Source organism: Oncorhynchus mykiss, chromosome 1, assembly GCF_057628025.1.
Source record: "Oncorhynchus mykiss isolate SJ-2025 chromosome 1, ASM5762802v1, whole genome shotgun sequence".
Taxonomy (NCBI): Eukaryota; Metazoa; Chordata; class Actinopteri; order Salmoniformes; family Salmonidae; genus Oncorhynchus; species Oncorhynchus mykiss.
This window is the reverse complement of record NC_143022.1, coordinates 1,386,057-1,400,434: the sequence shown is the minus strand read 5'-3', so window position 1 is coordinate 1,400,434 and position 14,378 is coordinate 1,386,057. Positions and strand designations below refer to the sequence as shown.

The 14,378-nt window shown below is 42.7% G+C and overlaps 1 protein-coding gene across 1 annotated transcript in view; it reads right to left on the bottom strand.

Moving 5' to 3' along the window:
• Positions 1-2,670, bottom strand: part of tubgcp5 (tubulin gamma complex component 5) — a 47,624-nt gene extending 44,954 nt beyond the window's left edge. Inside the window, exons 1-5 of the mRNA XM_090226973.1 lie at positions 2,074-2,670; positions 1,911-1,964; positions 1,714-1,822; positions 704-800; positions 537-613 (exon numbers count right to left, since the gene is read on the bottom strand). Of these exons, the coding sequence (XP_090083099.1) occupies positions 537-613; positions 704-800; positions 1,714-1,822; positions 1,911-1,964; positions 2,074-2,213 (477 nt within the window). The 5' untranslated portion in view covers positions 2,214-2,670. The remainder of the gene's footprint in view (positions 1-536; positions 614-703; positions 801-1,713; positions 1,823-1,910; positions 1,965-2,073) is intronic.
• Between the last annotated feature and the right edge of the window lie 11,708 nt (positions 2,671-14,378).

Sequence of the window (14,378 nt, the reverse complement as noted above, 5' to 3'; positions counted from 1 at the left end):
CAACTGAAATATTGTATTATTTCATAGGAATTTCCTATTTTTCAATTGATGTCTACCCAATGTGGACCTGACAAAGACAATGGAATATTTTCTTCCACTATTTTTGGCTTTGGAATTTCAATTAAAAAGCTCTGAAATCATTTTAATGTCGTCATTTTATAATGCATTTGATGTTGTAAAAAAATCTAGAATTTTTTAATATTGGAACCGAAACCGACCTCAAAAAGCACTAATCACTCAGTAGTAAGAGAGAGAGACTCCTGTTAGAGACAGTTAACAGTTAGCATCAAAACAAGGCCAGGAAGAGGAAGGACTACACACTACATCAAATCAGCCATCCCATTAGAACTGACTGAATCAGACAGAGTGCTTGGAGAGAGATGGCTCTGGTCAATAAGGGTGGCATTTGGACGGCGCCACGGTTTCAAAACAGTGCAGTAGATTCTGGTAATAATATAAATGAAGGGCTGAACATCACGGAACATGTTTGAAATGGAAAATGAGCAGAAGAAAGAGTTGAATCATGTTTTACTCACTGGGGTGTCTGGATATGGATCTGTGTCTAGCTCTCCTTCCTTTAAATATCCACACCAGTCAAAGTCGTCTTCTTTCTCTACACAGACACAGGGGATCATGTAGTCCAGACTGAGAACACATCAGGAGTAAGAGGAACATCAGAGGAAGGAAGGGGTTATGTACTCACCAGTCTCCTTCAGTCTGGGTGTCTCGCTGTAGTTGGAGTTAAGGGGAGAGTCGGAGAGGTGTAGGAGAAGGTCCAGGAGACTGTGATGAACGTCAGTCTGTAACAAAATATAGGAGGACACAAGGTAGGTCATTCACTGCACTGCAAACTAAGCGTACAGGTTCATTTTATGATACAGGCTGTGTGCATTATGTTGATCATATGCGAGCCTGCCAGACGAGTTAAATGCCTTTTACGCTAGCTTTGAGGCAAGAAACACTGAAGCATGCATGAGAGCACTAGCTGTTCCAGACGACTGTGTGATCACGCTCTCCGTAGCCGATGTGAGCAAGACCTTTAAACAGGTCAACATTCACAAAGCCGCGGGGCCAGATGGATTACCAGGACGTGTACTGAGAGCACAGACCAACCAGCAAGTGTCTTCCCTGACATTTTTACACCACAAACTGTCATGTTCCAAACACACAAAGACCGTCGTGCAGAGGGCACGACAACACTGTTTCCCCCTCAGAAGACTGAAAAGATTTGGCATGGGTCCTCAGATCCTCAAAAGAATCTACAGCTGCAACATCGAGAGCATCCTGACTGGTTGCATCACTGCCTGGTATGGCAACTGCTTGGCCTCCGACCGCAAGGCGCTACAGAGGGTAGTCCGTACGGCCCAGTACATAACCTGGGGCCAAGCTTCCTGACATCCAGGACCTCTATACCAGGCAGTGTCAGAGGAAGGCCCCAAAAAATTGTCAAAGACTCCAGTCACGCAAGTCAAAAACTGTTCTCTCTACAACCGCACAACAAGTGGTACCGGAGCCCCAAGTCTAAGACCAAAATGTTCCTGAACAGCTTCTACCCCCAAGACAGAAGACTGCTGAACAACTAATCAAATGCCCACCCAGACTATTTACATTGACCTTTCAGTCACTGGTGCCACACTATGCGTCCTGCCCCCCACCCCCACCTCACTTGTAATTATAGAGTCTGTGTGCAGTATGTTTCTGGTCCAACCATACCTTAGTTCCATCTGTGTTGGGTAGAGGTGAGTTGAGGAACTCTTCTGTCAGTCTGACCCAGCTCTCTGCTTTACTCAGGTCTGAATGCACCATCAGTTTCTCATAGATCCTGAAACAGTGGTATTGCATCATGCTCATAATGAACAGGTAACGTTAATTCTACATACACAAATCATATAACCTGTTTGCCAACTCACCCATTCACACTGCGTTGAACTTTATGACTATTGGCATCTAGGAAACGGTGAAACCTGCCAACACAGAGACAAACCCACGATGACCATCATAACAGTTCATCTTTGACTATATCACCTTTTCTAAAGCAGCTGTGTAATCATAATTAAAATGTGGCATCCTTACCTGAAATTGGACCAGGTAAATTTCAGTGCCAGTTGAAAGTTCTGCTCTTCTTCATCTTGAATCCCACTGATGTGTTTGACCAGGTTCTTCACCTCTTCCTCGGTCTCCTTTTCGAATTTGGTCCAGTGCGCCTGTGACATTATTGTGACCAATTTGACTAGCGTTAGCAAGTTAATACATTCACTGTGCTGTAAAATTCACCAACGAAGAAACTGCATTTATTGATAGCTGGACTCTTGATGCTGTATCGTCGGATAGTGCCAGCTAAATATTTTTCAATTAGCATGCCAGCTTATTAGCTGGCCGTTGCGTTGAAATTCATTATGTGGAAACAGTGGGAGCTAGCTAGCTACGCGTTAGCAACGAGTAAAGGCCTAAAGACACGTCCCTTGAAGTTATGATACTAAACTAGAGAAATTAAATCGCATGCATTATTTATGCATCAGAAGACGTTGCAATGAATTAATTTGTTTCAGCTCTCCGCCGTTAATGTTTATTATGATAGCTAGCTATCTTCATGCTACAACTTCTCGTATACTAGCAACGCTAACGATGACGTCACTGTCCTATGGTAATGAGAAAACCGTCAAAATAAAAGTCCGCATTTCAAAACATATATATTTTTTAACTTCAGTTAACTAGGCAAGTCAGTTAAGAAGAAATTCTTATTTACAATGACGGCCTACTAGAATACAAAATGACTTGTGCGGGGATGGGGTCTGGGATTTATTACAAAAAAATAATATATATATATATATATATATATATATATAGATTTTTTTGGGGGGGGGGGGAAATAATTTGTATTTTCATTTCACATTCAAATACAATTACAAATTTAGTGCATAACGTTGTACATAACATGGATACTTAAACAGTATCAACAAGTACCGTCACCATATAAGAATATCAAAACTCCTAAAAAAAAGTGCTGTTCTGCAGAACCTGACCAGTATTATTGGCCTATATTCAAGATTAACATGTCTCTAACAATCTCCAAAAACAATACAAACAATTCTATAAATAAAAATATATACATATATATACATATGCCAAAATGCACTCTGGATAAAACTGTGTATATCAAATATCTACAAAGGCTTAGTTTACATTTCAATTGTACCTATGTAATACAATTATATATCGGTTATAAACACATTTACAATGACGGGTAAATCCCTTTCCATCTCTGTTTTACTGATGCAATGCCCCCCTTATCTATTTCAAATTGTATTATTTTCCAAACTTCCTGTTTTATAAATTGAACCAATCCCGTCGGTGACCACTTGAGGGTGTCATTAACTGCACCACATCTGGCCTCCCAAAGTTTGGTCTTGATAAGGGACACCAGAGTCACTAATGCTAATAATTGCACCCTTTCCACATTTTTTATTTCAAGTTTGGCAACCCCTTCATAATCAATGTTTTTTAAAATCTCAAAAAATTGTTGACTTTTTCCCCAAACTGATTGAGCAAAAGAACATTCCCATAAAACATGTGGAATTGTTTCGATTGCGAAACAATTGTCCCTGGGACAGAATTTATTTAGGGTCAAATTATGATCGTATAAAGTTGAACGGACTGGAAGACGTCTGTGTAAAACAAGCCAATTAAAATCTTTCAGTCTGTTGTCTAAACCTTTAATTGTGTCCGTATCCAGGTGGAAGGCGATATTGGTAATCCGTCTCTAGAACCACTCCTTTATTGGGGGTCTCTTGCTAATTGCCTATAATTTCCACCTGTTGTCTATTCCATTTTCACAACAGCATGTGAAATTTATTGTCAATCAGTGTTGCTTCCTAAGTGGACAGTTTGATTTCACAGAAGTGTGATTGACTTGGAGTTACATTGTGTTGTTTAAGTGTTCCCTTTATTTTTTTGAGCAGTGTACTCTACAAGTAGCCCTATGATACATTGTATGAGCATCACCAACAACACAGTGAATGGGAAGATAGATTTTTTGGAACAGTATTTTTATTGGAATTTCACAATTTTCACCCATATTAAGAGATACAACAACAGAGACAAGGCACACAGAAGAAAACAACAAGAAAAACAGCGCCCACTTATACATATCTACGCATTTATATCTATATATACACACACACATACATATACATACACTCATGCATATACACATATATACGTGTACGCACGCACACACATACACACACACCCATACATACGTACACCATTTTCCTCTTCCCGCTCGGTGCTTCTCTCACTCCATCACCATCATTGCGTCTCTCAATACATACATTTTAAACAAACTTACAGACAGAAATTAAACAAAAAAAGCTCAGTTTAAACCAAGAGGTTAGGGTCCACACATGGAACATACAGTGTAGTTCTGAAATACATAGATCCCCGCCATTCTACGAGAATCCTTGCAGCATAATAGCTGATACCTCAGGTTCTAGGTCATTTAGATAAGGTTCCCATACTTTGTAGAACTGGTCTGTTTTAGAATGCAATGTACATGTCAGATATTCCAGAGGCACCCATTCAAATAGTATTTTATGCCAATCTTTAATAGAAGGAACCTTATCACTAATCCACTGTAAAAGGATGTTTTTCCTCGCTGCGAAGGTAAGGATGTTGTAAAGCCTCCGTTTACCCACAGAAGTAACCTGCCTACTAGGGAGACCTAACAGTAAAGAAGTGAGAGAGTCCCGTCAGTTGAGGATGCCTGGTCATTCTTTAAAAGTAACTTCCTCACCATTTTAGATAAGCATGCTCCGTTCAAAAAATGCAGAACTAAGAACAGATACAGCCCTTGGTTCACTCCAGACCTGACTGCCCTCGACCAGCACAAAAACATCCTGTGGCGGACTGCAATAGCATCGAATAGTCCCCGTGATATGCAACTGTTCAGGGAAGTCCGGAACCAATACACGCAGTCAGTCAGGAAAGCTAAGGCCAGCTTCTTCAGGCAGAAGTTTGCATCCTGTAGCTCCAACTCCAAAAAGTTCTGGGACACTGTGAAGTCAATGGAGAACAAGAGCACCTCCTCCCAGCTGCCCACTGCACTGAGGCTAGGTAACACGGTCACCACCGATAAATCCATGATTATCGAAAACTTCAATAAGCATTTCTCAACGGCTGGCCATGCCTTCCGCCTGGCTACTTCAACCTCGGCCAACAGCCCCGCCCCCCCCGCTGCTCCTCGCCCAAGCCTCTCCAGGTTCTCCTTTACCCAAATCCAGATAGCAGATGTTCTGAAAGAGCTGCAAAACCTGGACCCGTACAAATCAGCTGGGCTTGACAATCTGGACCCTCTATTTCTGAAACTATCCGCCACCATTGTCGCAACCCCTATTACCAGCCTGTTCAACCTCTCTTTCATATCGTCTGAGATTCCCAAGGATTGGAAAGCTGCCGCAGTCATCCCCCTCTTCAAAGGGGGAGACACCCTGGACCCAAACTGTTACAGACCTATATCCATCCTGCCCTGCCTATCTAAGGTCTTCGAAAGCCAAGTCAACAAACAGGTCACTGACCATCTCGAATCCCACTGTACCTTCTCCGCTGTGCAATCTGGTTTCCGAGCCGGTCACGGGTGCACCTTAGCCACACTCAAGGTACTAAACGATATCATAACCGCCATCGATAAAAGACAGTACTGTGCAGCCGTCTTCATCGACCTTGCCAAGGCTTTCGACTCTGTCAATCACCATATTCTTATCGGCAGACTCAGTAGCCTCGGTTTTTCGGATGACTGCCTTGCCTGGTTCACCAATTACTTTGCAGACAGAGTTCAGTGTGTCAAATCGGAGGGTCCGATTTCAGTGTGTCCGGTCCTCTGGTCCTCTGGCAGTCTCTATGGGGGTGCCACAGGGTTCAATTCTCGGGCCGACTCTTTTCTCTGTATACATCAATGATGTTGCTCTTGCTGCGGGCGATTCCCTGATCCACCTCTACGCAGACGACACCATTCTATATACTTTCGGCCCGTCATTGGACACTGTGCTATCTAACCTCCAAACAAGCTTCAATGCCATACAACACTCCTTCCGTGGCCTCCGACTGCTCTTAAACGCTAGTAAAACCAAATGCATGCTTTTCAACCGATCGCTGCCTGCACCCGCATGCCCGCCTAGCATCACCACCCTGGATGGTTCCGACCTAGAATATGTGGACATCTATAAGTACCTAGGTGTCTGGCTAGACTGCAAACTCTCCTTCCAGACTCATATCAAACATCTCCAATCGAAAATCAAATCAAGAGTCGGCTTTCTATTCCGCAACAAAGCCTCCTTCACTCACGCCGCCAAGCTTACCCTAGTAAAACTGTCTATCCTACCGATCCTCGACTTCGGCGATGTCATCTACAAAATGGCCTCCAACACTCTACTCAGCAAACTGGATGCAGTCTATCACAGTGCCATCCGTTTTGTCACTAAAGCACCTTATACCACCCACCACTGCGACTTGTATGCTCTAGTCGGCTGGCCCTCGCTACATATTCGTCGCCAGACCCACTGGCTCCAGGTCATCTACAAGTCCATGCTAGGTAAAGCTCCGCATTATCTCAGCTCACTGGTCACGATGGCAACACCCATCCGTAGCACGCGCTCCAGCAGGTGTATCTCACTGATCATCCCTAAAGCCAACACCTCATTTGGCCGCCTTTCGTTCCAGTACTCTGCTGCCTGTGACTGGAACGAATTGCAAAAATCGCTGAAGTTGGAGACTTTTATCTCCCTCACCAACTTCAAACATCAGCTATCTGAGCTGCTAACCGATCGCTGCAGCTGTACATAGTCTATTGGTAAATAGCCCACCCATTTTCACCTACCTCATCCCCATACTGTTTTTATTTATTTATTTACCTTTCTGCTCTTTTGCACACCAATATCTCTACCTGTACATGACCATCTGATCATTTATCACTCCAGTGTTAATCTGCAAAATTGTAATTATTCGCCTACCTCATGCCTTTTGCACACATTGTATATAGACTCCCCCTTTGTTTTCTACTGTGTTATTGACTTGTTAATTGTTTACTCCATGTGTAACTCTGTGTTGTCTGCTCATACTGCTATGCTTTATCTTGGCCAGGTCGCAGTTGCAAATGAGAACTTGTTCTCAACTAGCCTACCTGGTTAAATAAAGGTGAAATAAAAAAAATAAAAAAATAAAAAAATTCTAGATCAACCCCTAGGATCTTTTCAATTTCTTGCAGAACACCAGACCAGTATCTTTGTATTTTGGTACATGACCATAAACAATGTGTTAGGGTGCCTGCATCAGTTTTGCATTTAAGACACTGAGGGGAAGTGGGGCTAAAAGCATGTCTGCGATTTGGGGATATATGCAATCTGTGTATTATTCTTAATTGGATTGCTCTAGTACGATTACATTTAGATATTGTTTTTGCATATCTCCAAATGTCCTCCCACATCTCTTCGTCAATAGTAACAGACAATTCTTTCTCCCACACTTGTTTCACCTTCTGTGTGTTGACATCAGAAAAGGACCTTAAAGTATCATAAAACAGACTTACAGACATTTTCCTTTGTGGGAAAAAAAGCATTCTTTCAATGACAGACACATCAGGGTTACCAATTAAGGTGGTGCTCTTCAGAATATAATGTCTTACTTGTAGGAAGCGGAAAAAGTCCTGCTTTGAGAGTCGCTATTTCTCAACCATCTGCTCAAATGACAACAAAATCTTATCAGCAAATAAGTAATTTAGCATGCCCTTATTAAGCCAAAAGTTAAAGCCAGCATCCAGCAATCCTGGACTGAAATCTGGGTTGTTAAGAATTGGGGTAAGAGCAGAGGTTAGTTTGGACCTTCCCAGGAAGCGTTGAACTGACCTCCATACTTTGAGTGTGTTAAGTGTAACGGGATTATTGCAGTGATCTTCTACAGACTTGAAACTTCTGAAAAATAAGAGATCCTGTAAGGGGTATTTTGAAAGAGAAGTCTCAATGTCTAACCAAATAGAGGAGTCATCATTTGTGATACAGTCAGAAATATAACAAAGGTGGGCACACCATTGATAGAACCGGATATTGGGCAGGTCCAAGCCATCCATTTACATCCTTTATTACCTTATTGGAGAGTTTTACTGGGATCATTTGGATTGGGTAAAGTAGTCTAGGTAAAATGTTCATTTTCAAGAGGGATATCCTACCCAACCAAGAAATCGGGAGAGAGTTCCAGCACTCCAGATCCTGCCTTATTGTATCAAACAAGGGAACAAAATTGGCTTTGTACATTTGCTGGAATTTAGGAGTTACAAATATACCCAGATACATGAAACCTGAGGGAGACCATTTAAAAGGGAAGGGGGGAGAAGTATTAGGTACAGAGTGAAGGCTACCAAGTGGCATAGCCTCTGACTTAGTTAGGTTAATCTTGTAGCCTGAGAATTCGCTGAATAATTCAATAATATTAATAAGAGCTGTAATTGAAGTCTCGGGACTAGAGATGAATATCAGGACATCATCAGCATACAAGCTTATTTTATGGTGAACATCACCAATGAGCAGCCCCTGTATAGCAGGCGTTACCCTGATGGCCTCGGCCAGTGGTTCCATAACGAGTGCAAAGAGGAGAGGGGATAAAGGACAGCCCTATCTGGTACCTCTGTGTATAGAGAAGCTATTTGACCGTAGCCCATTAGTAAGGACAGCAGCCTGAGGATCATCATATAAAACTTTCACCCATTTTATAAAGTTGTCCCCTAGACCAAATTTATTTAGAGCAAATAATAGGTAAGACCACTCCACACGATCAAATGCTTTCTCAGCATCTAGGGAGAGCACAAGACCATCCATAGCACTTTGTTGGTAGGCTTGAATTACATTAAGAAGCCGCCTGACATTGTTGCATGACTTACGGCCCTTAATGAAGCCAGTTTGGTCTCCTTTCACAATTAGTGGCAGTGAGTCCTCTAATCTTGTGGCTAGAATTTTAGAAAGCAATTTTCTATCCACATTCAGAAGGGAAATTGGTCTGTACGAGGAACAAGACTCTGGACATTTTCCCTTTTTGAGAATAAGTGAAATGTTGGCTTCTCTCAGCGTTTGAGGGAGCTGGTCATTTGAAAATGAGTGGTTAAACATATCACGCAATGGCTCAAGGATCAGGCCATGGAACTCTTTATAGAACTCACTACAAAACCCGTCTGGTCCTGGGGCCTTACCATTTTGCAGATTCTTAATTGCGAACATTATCTCTTCCTCAGTAATAGGGGCATTAAGGAGGGACCTCTGTTCTTCGGAGATAGTAGGGAGCTCAATCTTACAAAATAAGTTCTCCATTAATTTGGGTGCATCCTTTGGCAGTTCTGAGGCATAAAGGTTTGTATAACATTTCTTAAATGAGTCACTTATCAATTTATTTTCATATAAATGATTACCATCAGAATCAGTAATAGTAGCAATTGACTGAGAGTCAGCTCTCTTTTTAGCTAGGTATGCCAAGTACTTTCCTGGCTTATCGCCATGTTCATATAGCTTTTGCCTGACAAATCTCATTATCTTTTCAGCGTCCTGTGTTAGGAGAGTCTAACGTTGATCTAATGACTGATATTTCCTTTAATAGGGCAGGAGTGGGAGTTTTAATGTAGTCCTTCTCTTTAGTTCCTAATTCACCCTCTAACATGTTTTGCTTTTCACGCTTTTTCCGTCTCTTAGTGGCTGTGTATGACATAATCAGACCCCTGGCATACGCTTTACAGGTCTCCCAAAGGAGCGAGGGGTTATCTGTTGATTGAGAGTTAATAGAGAAAAATGCTTTAAACTTTTATTTTTTATTTCACCTTTATTTAACCAGGTTGGCTAGTTGAGAACAAGTTCTCATTTACAACTGCGACCTGGCCAAGATAAAGCATAGCAGTGTGAACAGACAACACAGAGTTACACATGGAGTAAACAATTAACAAGTCAATAACACAGTAGAAAAAAGGAGTCTATATACATTGTGTGCTAAAGGCATGAGAAGGTAGGCGAATAATTACAATTTTGCAGATTAACACTGGAGTGAAAATGATCAGATGGTCATGTACAGGTAGAGATATTGGTGTGCAAAAGAGCAGAAAAGTAAATAAATAAAAACAGTATGGGGATGAGGTAGGTAAAAATGGGTGGGCTATTTACCGATAGACTATTTACAGCTGCAGCGATCGGTTAGCTGCTCAGATAGCAGATGTTTGAAGTTGGTGAGGGAGATAAAAGTCTCCAACTTGCAATTCGTTCCAGTCACAGGCAGCAGAGAACTGGAACAAAAGGCGGCCAAATGAGGTGTTGGCTTTAGGGATGATCAGTGAGATACACCTGCTGGAGCGAGTGTTACGGGTGGGTGTTGCCATCGTGACCAGTGAACTGAGATAAGGCGGAGCTTTACCTAGCATGGACTTGTAGATGACCTGGAGCCAGTGGGTCTGGTGACGAATATGTAGCGAGGGCCAGCCGACAAGAGCATACAGGTCGCAGTGGTGGGTGGTATAAGGTGCTTTAGTGACAAAACGGATGGCACTGTGATAAACTGCATCCAGTTTGCTGAGTAGAGTGTTGAAAGCAATTTTGTAGATGACATTGCCGAAGTCGAGGATCGGTAGGATGGTCAGTTTTACGAGGGTAAGTTTGGCGGCGTGAGTGAAGGAGGCTTTGTTGCGGAATAGAAAGCCGACTCTAGATTTGATTTTCGATTGGAGATGTTTGATATGAGTCTGGAAGGAGAGTTTACAGACTAGCCAGACACCTAGGTACTTATAGATGTCCACATATTCAAGGTCGGAATCATCCAGGGTGGTGATGCTAGTCAGGCGTGCTTCAAGTGACTTAGCTTGAGGAGAGAGTGAAGCTATATCGCTGGGAAACTTAGCAATAACGCGGTTCAACAAGCAGGTAAAATCTCCTCCAACCACTGCAGTGTCCGAGTTTAATTCTGAAAAGTCTAGAAATACCTTAGTGAGGAAATCAGGGGGGTGAGCAGGGGGGTGAGCAGGGGGGTGAGCAGGGGGGATGTAAATATTCATTATGGAAATGTTCTGCCCTTGTAAAGTACCATTAATTATAACAAAGCGACCAAATTTATCTTTCACACAATTCAAGACCTTAAGTGGTAAGTTATTTTTCACCAGAATTGCTACACATCTACTTCTGGATGTAAATGATGAGAAAAACACTTGATCAAACCCCCCTTGTTGTAATTTCAGGTGCTCCTTATCATCCAAATGAGTTTCTTGCAACAGGGCAATATCAATATTTTCTTTTTTCAAAAAAGACAGTACCTTCTTCCTTTTAATGGGGTTATGGCTCCCTCTAATGTTCCATGTACATACACGCAGTTACCTGCCATTGTGTCTTGACCATTCAATATCCAGACTGGATCCTACAGTAAAAGTGGGGTGGTACCTTTTTCCATGTGTTGAACTCTCCTCTATCTCACCGAGCATAAACAAACGATATGAACCCTGAACTCGAACTATACTAAACCCAAAAATGAAACATGTAAAGATCCAAAAGGGGGTTTTCCCACTAGCTAACATGCAGGGGATTTCAACTCTCCAATGTAGACTCTTAAGTCTGCATTGCCGCTCATTAGCCTCATCCTTTATATGTATGGAAAAGAAAATCAATAGAAGAAGATTGAGGCTCTTCCACCTAAAACCAAGCCTGGGCACCAATATGGATTCACACATATCTCAGCCTGAGCTATAGCGGCTATTACTTTAGCAAGAAAAATAATAAAGATACAAATATCACTGAGCCGGAGTACGTGAGGACTCCCACCACTGTTTCATGATCAGATTCAACCAAAAATAAACAAAGTTATCCAATGCTGCTGAGGTGCAGCTTAAAAGTTATTTACCCGAGAGAGTCAATAAACGCAGCAGCCTCTTCAGGTGTGTAGAGCTTTTTAGGCGATCCGTTGACCATAATCTTCAATGTGGCCGGGTACAACAGTGCGTAGTCCATTTTCATTCTCCTGAGTCGAGCCTTCGCCTCATCAAACGCTTTGCGTCTTCGTACAACCGCAGTGGAATAATCATTGAAGAATGAGACCTTTGGAATTTACGTTGACTACCATCAGAGCCGATGTTTCTAGCCGCGTCCATGGCGCTCTGCTTGTCGGTGAAGTTGTGGAACTTTATAACCACTGGCCGTGGGCGCTGATTGGGACCGGGTATCGGTGCTTGAGAGCGATGGGCTCTGTCCAGCTTCACACGGCCAGCCTTAGTGTCCATTTGTAGGTAGCCAGGGATCCATTCCTCAAAGAATTTTACTGAACGTGTCCCTTCAGAATTTTCCGGGAGTCCCACAACACGAATATTGCATCTGCGTCCTCGATTATCCAAGTCGTCAATGTGCTCCGCCATTTCGCACACCTGTTTCTCAAGTGCTTTTATCTTCTGGCTGCACCCAGGTGGTAAGGATAGGTAACAACACATCCGCCGTGCTGATTCTCAACATGGGGGCCCCTCAGGGGTGTGTGCTTAGTCCCCTCCTGTACTTCCTGTTCACCTATGACTGAGTGGCCAAACACGACTCCAACACCGTCATTAAGTTTGCTGACGACACAACAGTGGTAGGCCTGATCACCGACAACGATGAGACAGCTTCTAGGGAGGAGGTCAGAGACCTGGCAGTGTGGTGCCAGGACAACAACCTCTCCCTCAATGTGAGCAAGATAAAGGAGCTGATCGTGGACTACAGGAAAAGGAGGGCTGAACAGGCCCCCATTACCATTGATGGGGTAATGGGTAGAGAGTTTCAAGTTCCTTGGTGTCCACATCACCAACGAACTATCATGGTCCAAACACACCAAGACAGTCGTGAAGAGGGCAAGACAAAACCTATTCCCCCTCAGGAGAATGAAAAGATTTGGCATTGGTCCTCAGATCCTCAAAAGGCTCTACAGCTGCATAACATAGTTGGTCAGAAGAACGATCAGAATTATCAGTGGGATCAGTGACCCTGCAGGACTCCTGGAGATTCTCTGTCCAGCAGGCAGGAAGAACTGCTTGTGTGTGTGTCTACGTGTGTCTACGTATGTGTTTTACATACCTTCACCCTGCCTGAAGCCAATTTGCGTGGTCACCTGGGAGAGGCTGAGCTTGTTGTGTTTCAGTCCATTACTTTTCAACCACAGCTGAGGAGATCATGGTTTACACTTCCTCCTCCATATTTCCAGACCATTACACAGCCACCGGGCTATGCAATGACCCTGCTTGTATGGACAGAGGAGGGGGAGAGAGATGACAGGGGAGGAAAAGAAAGGAGGGGGAGAATGGAGGGTAGAGGAGGGAGAGAGAGTGAAGGGTGAGAGGAGGATTAGATATACCGTAACGTTATATAGAGAGAGAAAAGGGGGAGAGGGGGCTAGAGAATATACTGTAACGTTATATATAGAGAGAGAAAAGGGGATTAGAGGATACACTGTAACGTTATGTATATAGAGAGAAAAGGGGATTAGAGAATATACTGTAACGTTATATATATATAGAGAGAAAAGGGGGTTAGAGAATATACTGTAACGTTATATATAGAGAGAAAAAAGGGGGAGACGGGGTTAGAGAATATTCTGTAACGTTTTATATATAGAGAGAAAAGGGGGTTTAAGAATATACTGTAACGTTATATATAGAGAGAGAAAAGGGGGAGAGGGGGTTAGAGAATATACTGTAACGTTATATATATATACAGTGTCTTGCGAAAGTATTCGGCCCCCTTGAACTTTGCGACCTTTTGCCACATTTCAGGCTTCAAACATAAAGATATAAAACTGTATTTTTTTGTGAAGAATCAACAACAAGTGGGACACAATCATGAAGTGGAACGACATTTATTGGATATTTCAAACTTTTTTAACAAATCAAAAACTGAAAACTTGGGCGTGCAAAATTATTCAGCCCCCTTAAGTTAATACTTTGTAGCGCCACCTTTTGCTGCGATTACAGCTGTAAGTCGCTTGGGGTATGTCTCTATCAGTTTTGCACATCGAGAGACTGACATTTTTTCCCATTCCTCCTTGCAAAACAGCTCGAGCTCAGTGAGGTTGGATGGAGAGCATTTGTGAACAGCAGTTTTCAGTTCTTTCCACAGATTCTCGATTGGATTCAGGTCTGGACTTTGACTTGGCCATTCTAACACCTGGATATGTTTATTTTTGAACCATTCCATTGTAGATTTTGCTTTATGTTTTGGATCATTGTCTTGTTGGAAGACAAATCTCCGTCCCAGTCTCAGGTCTTTTGCAGAATCCATCAGGTTTTCTTCCAAAATGGTCCTGTATTTGGCTCCATCCATCTTCCCATCAATTTTAACCATTTTCCCTGTCCCTGCTGA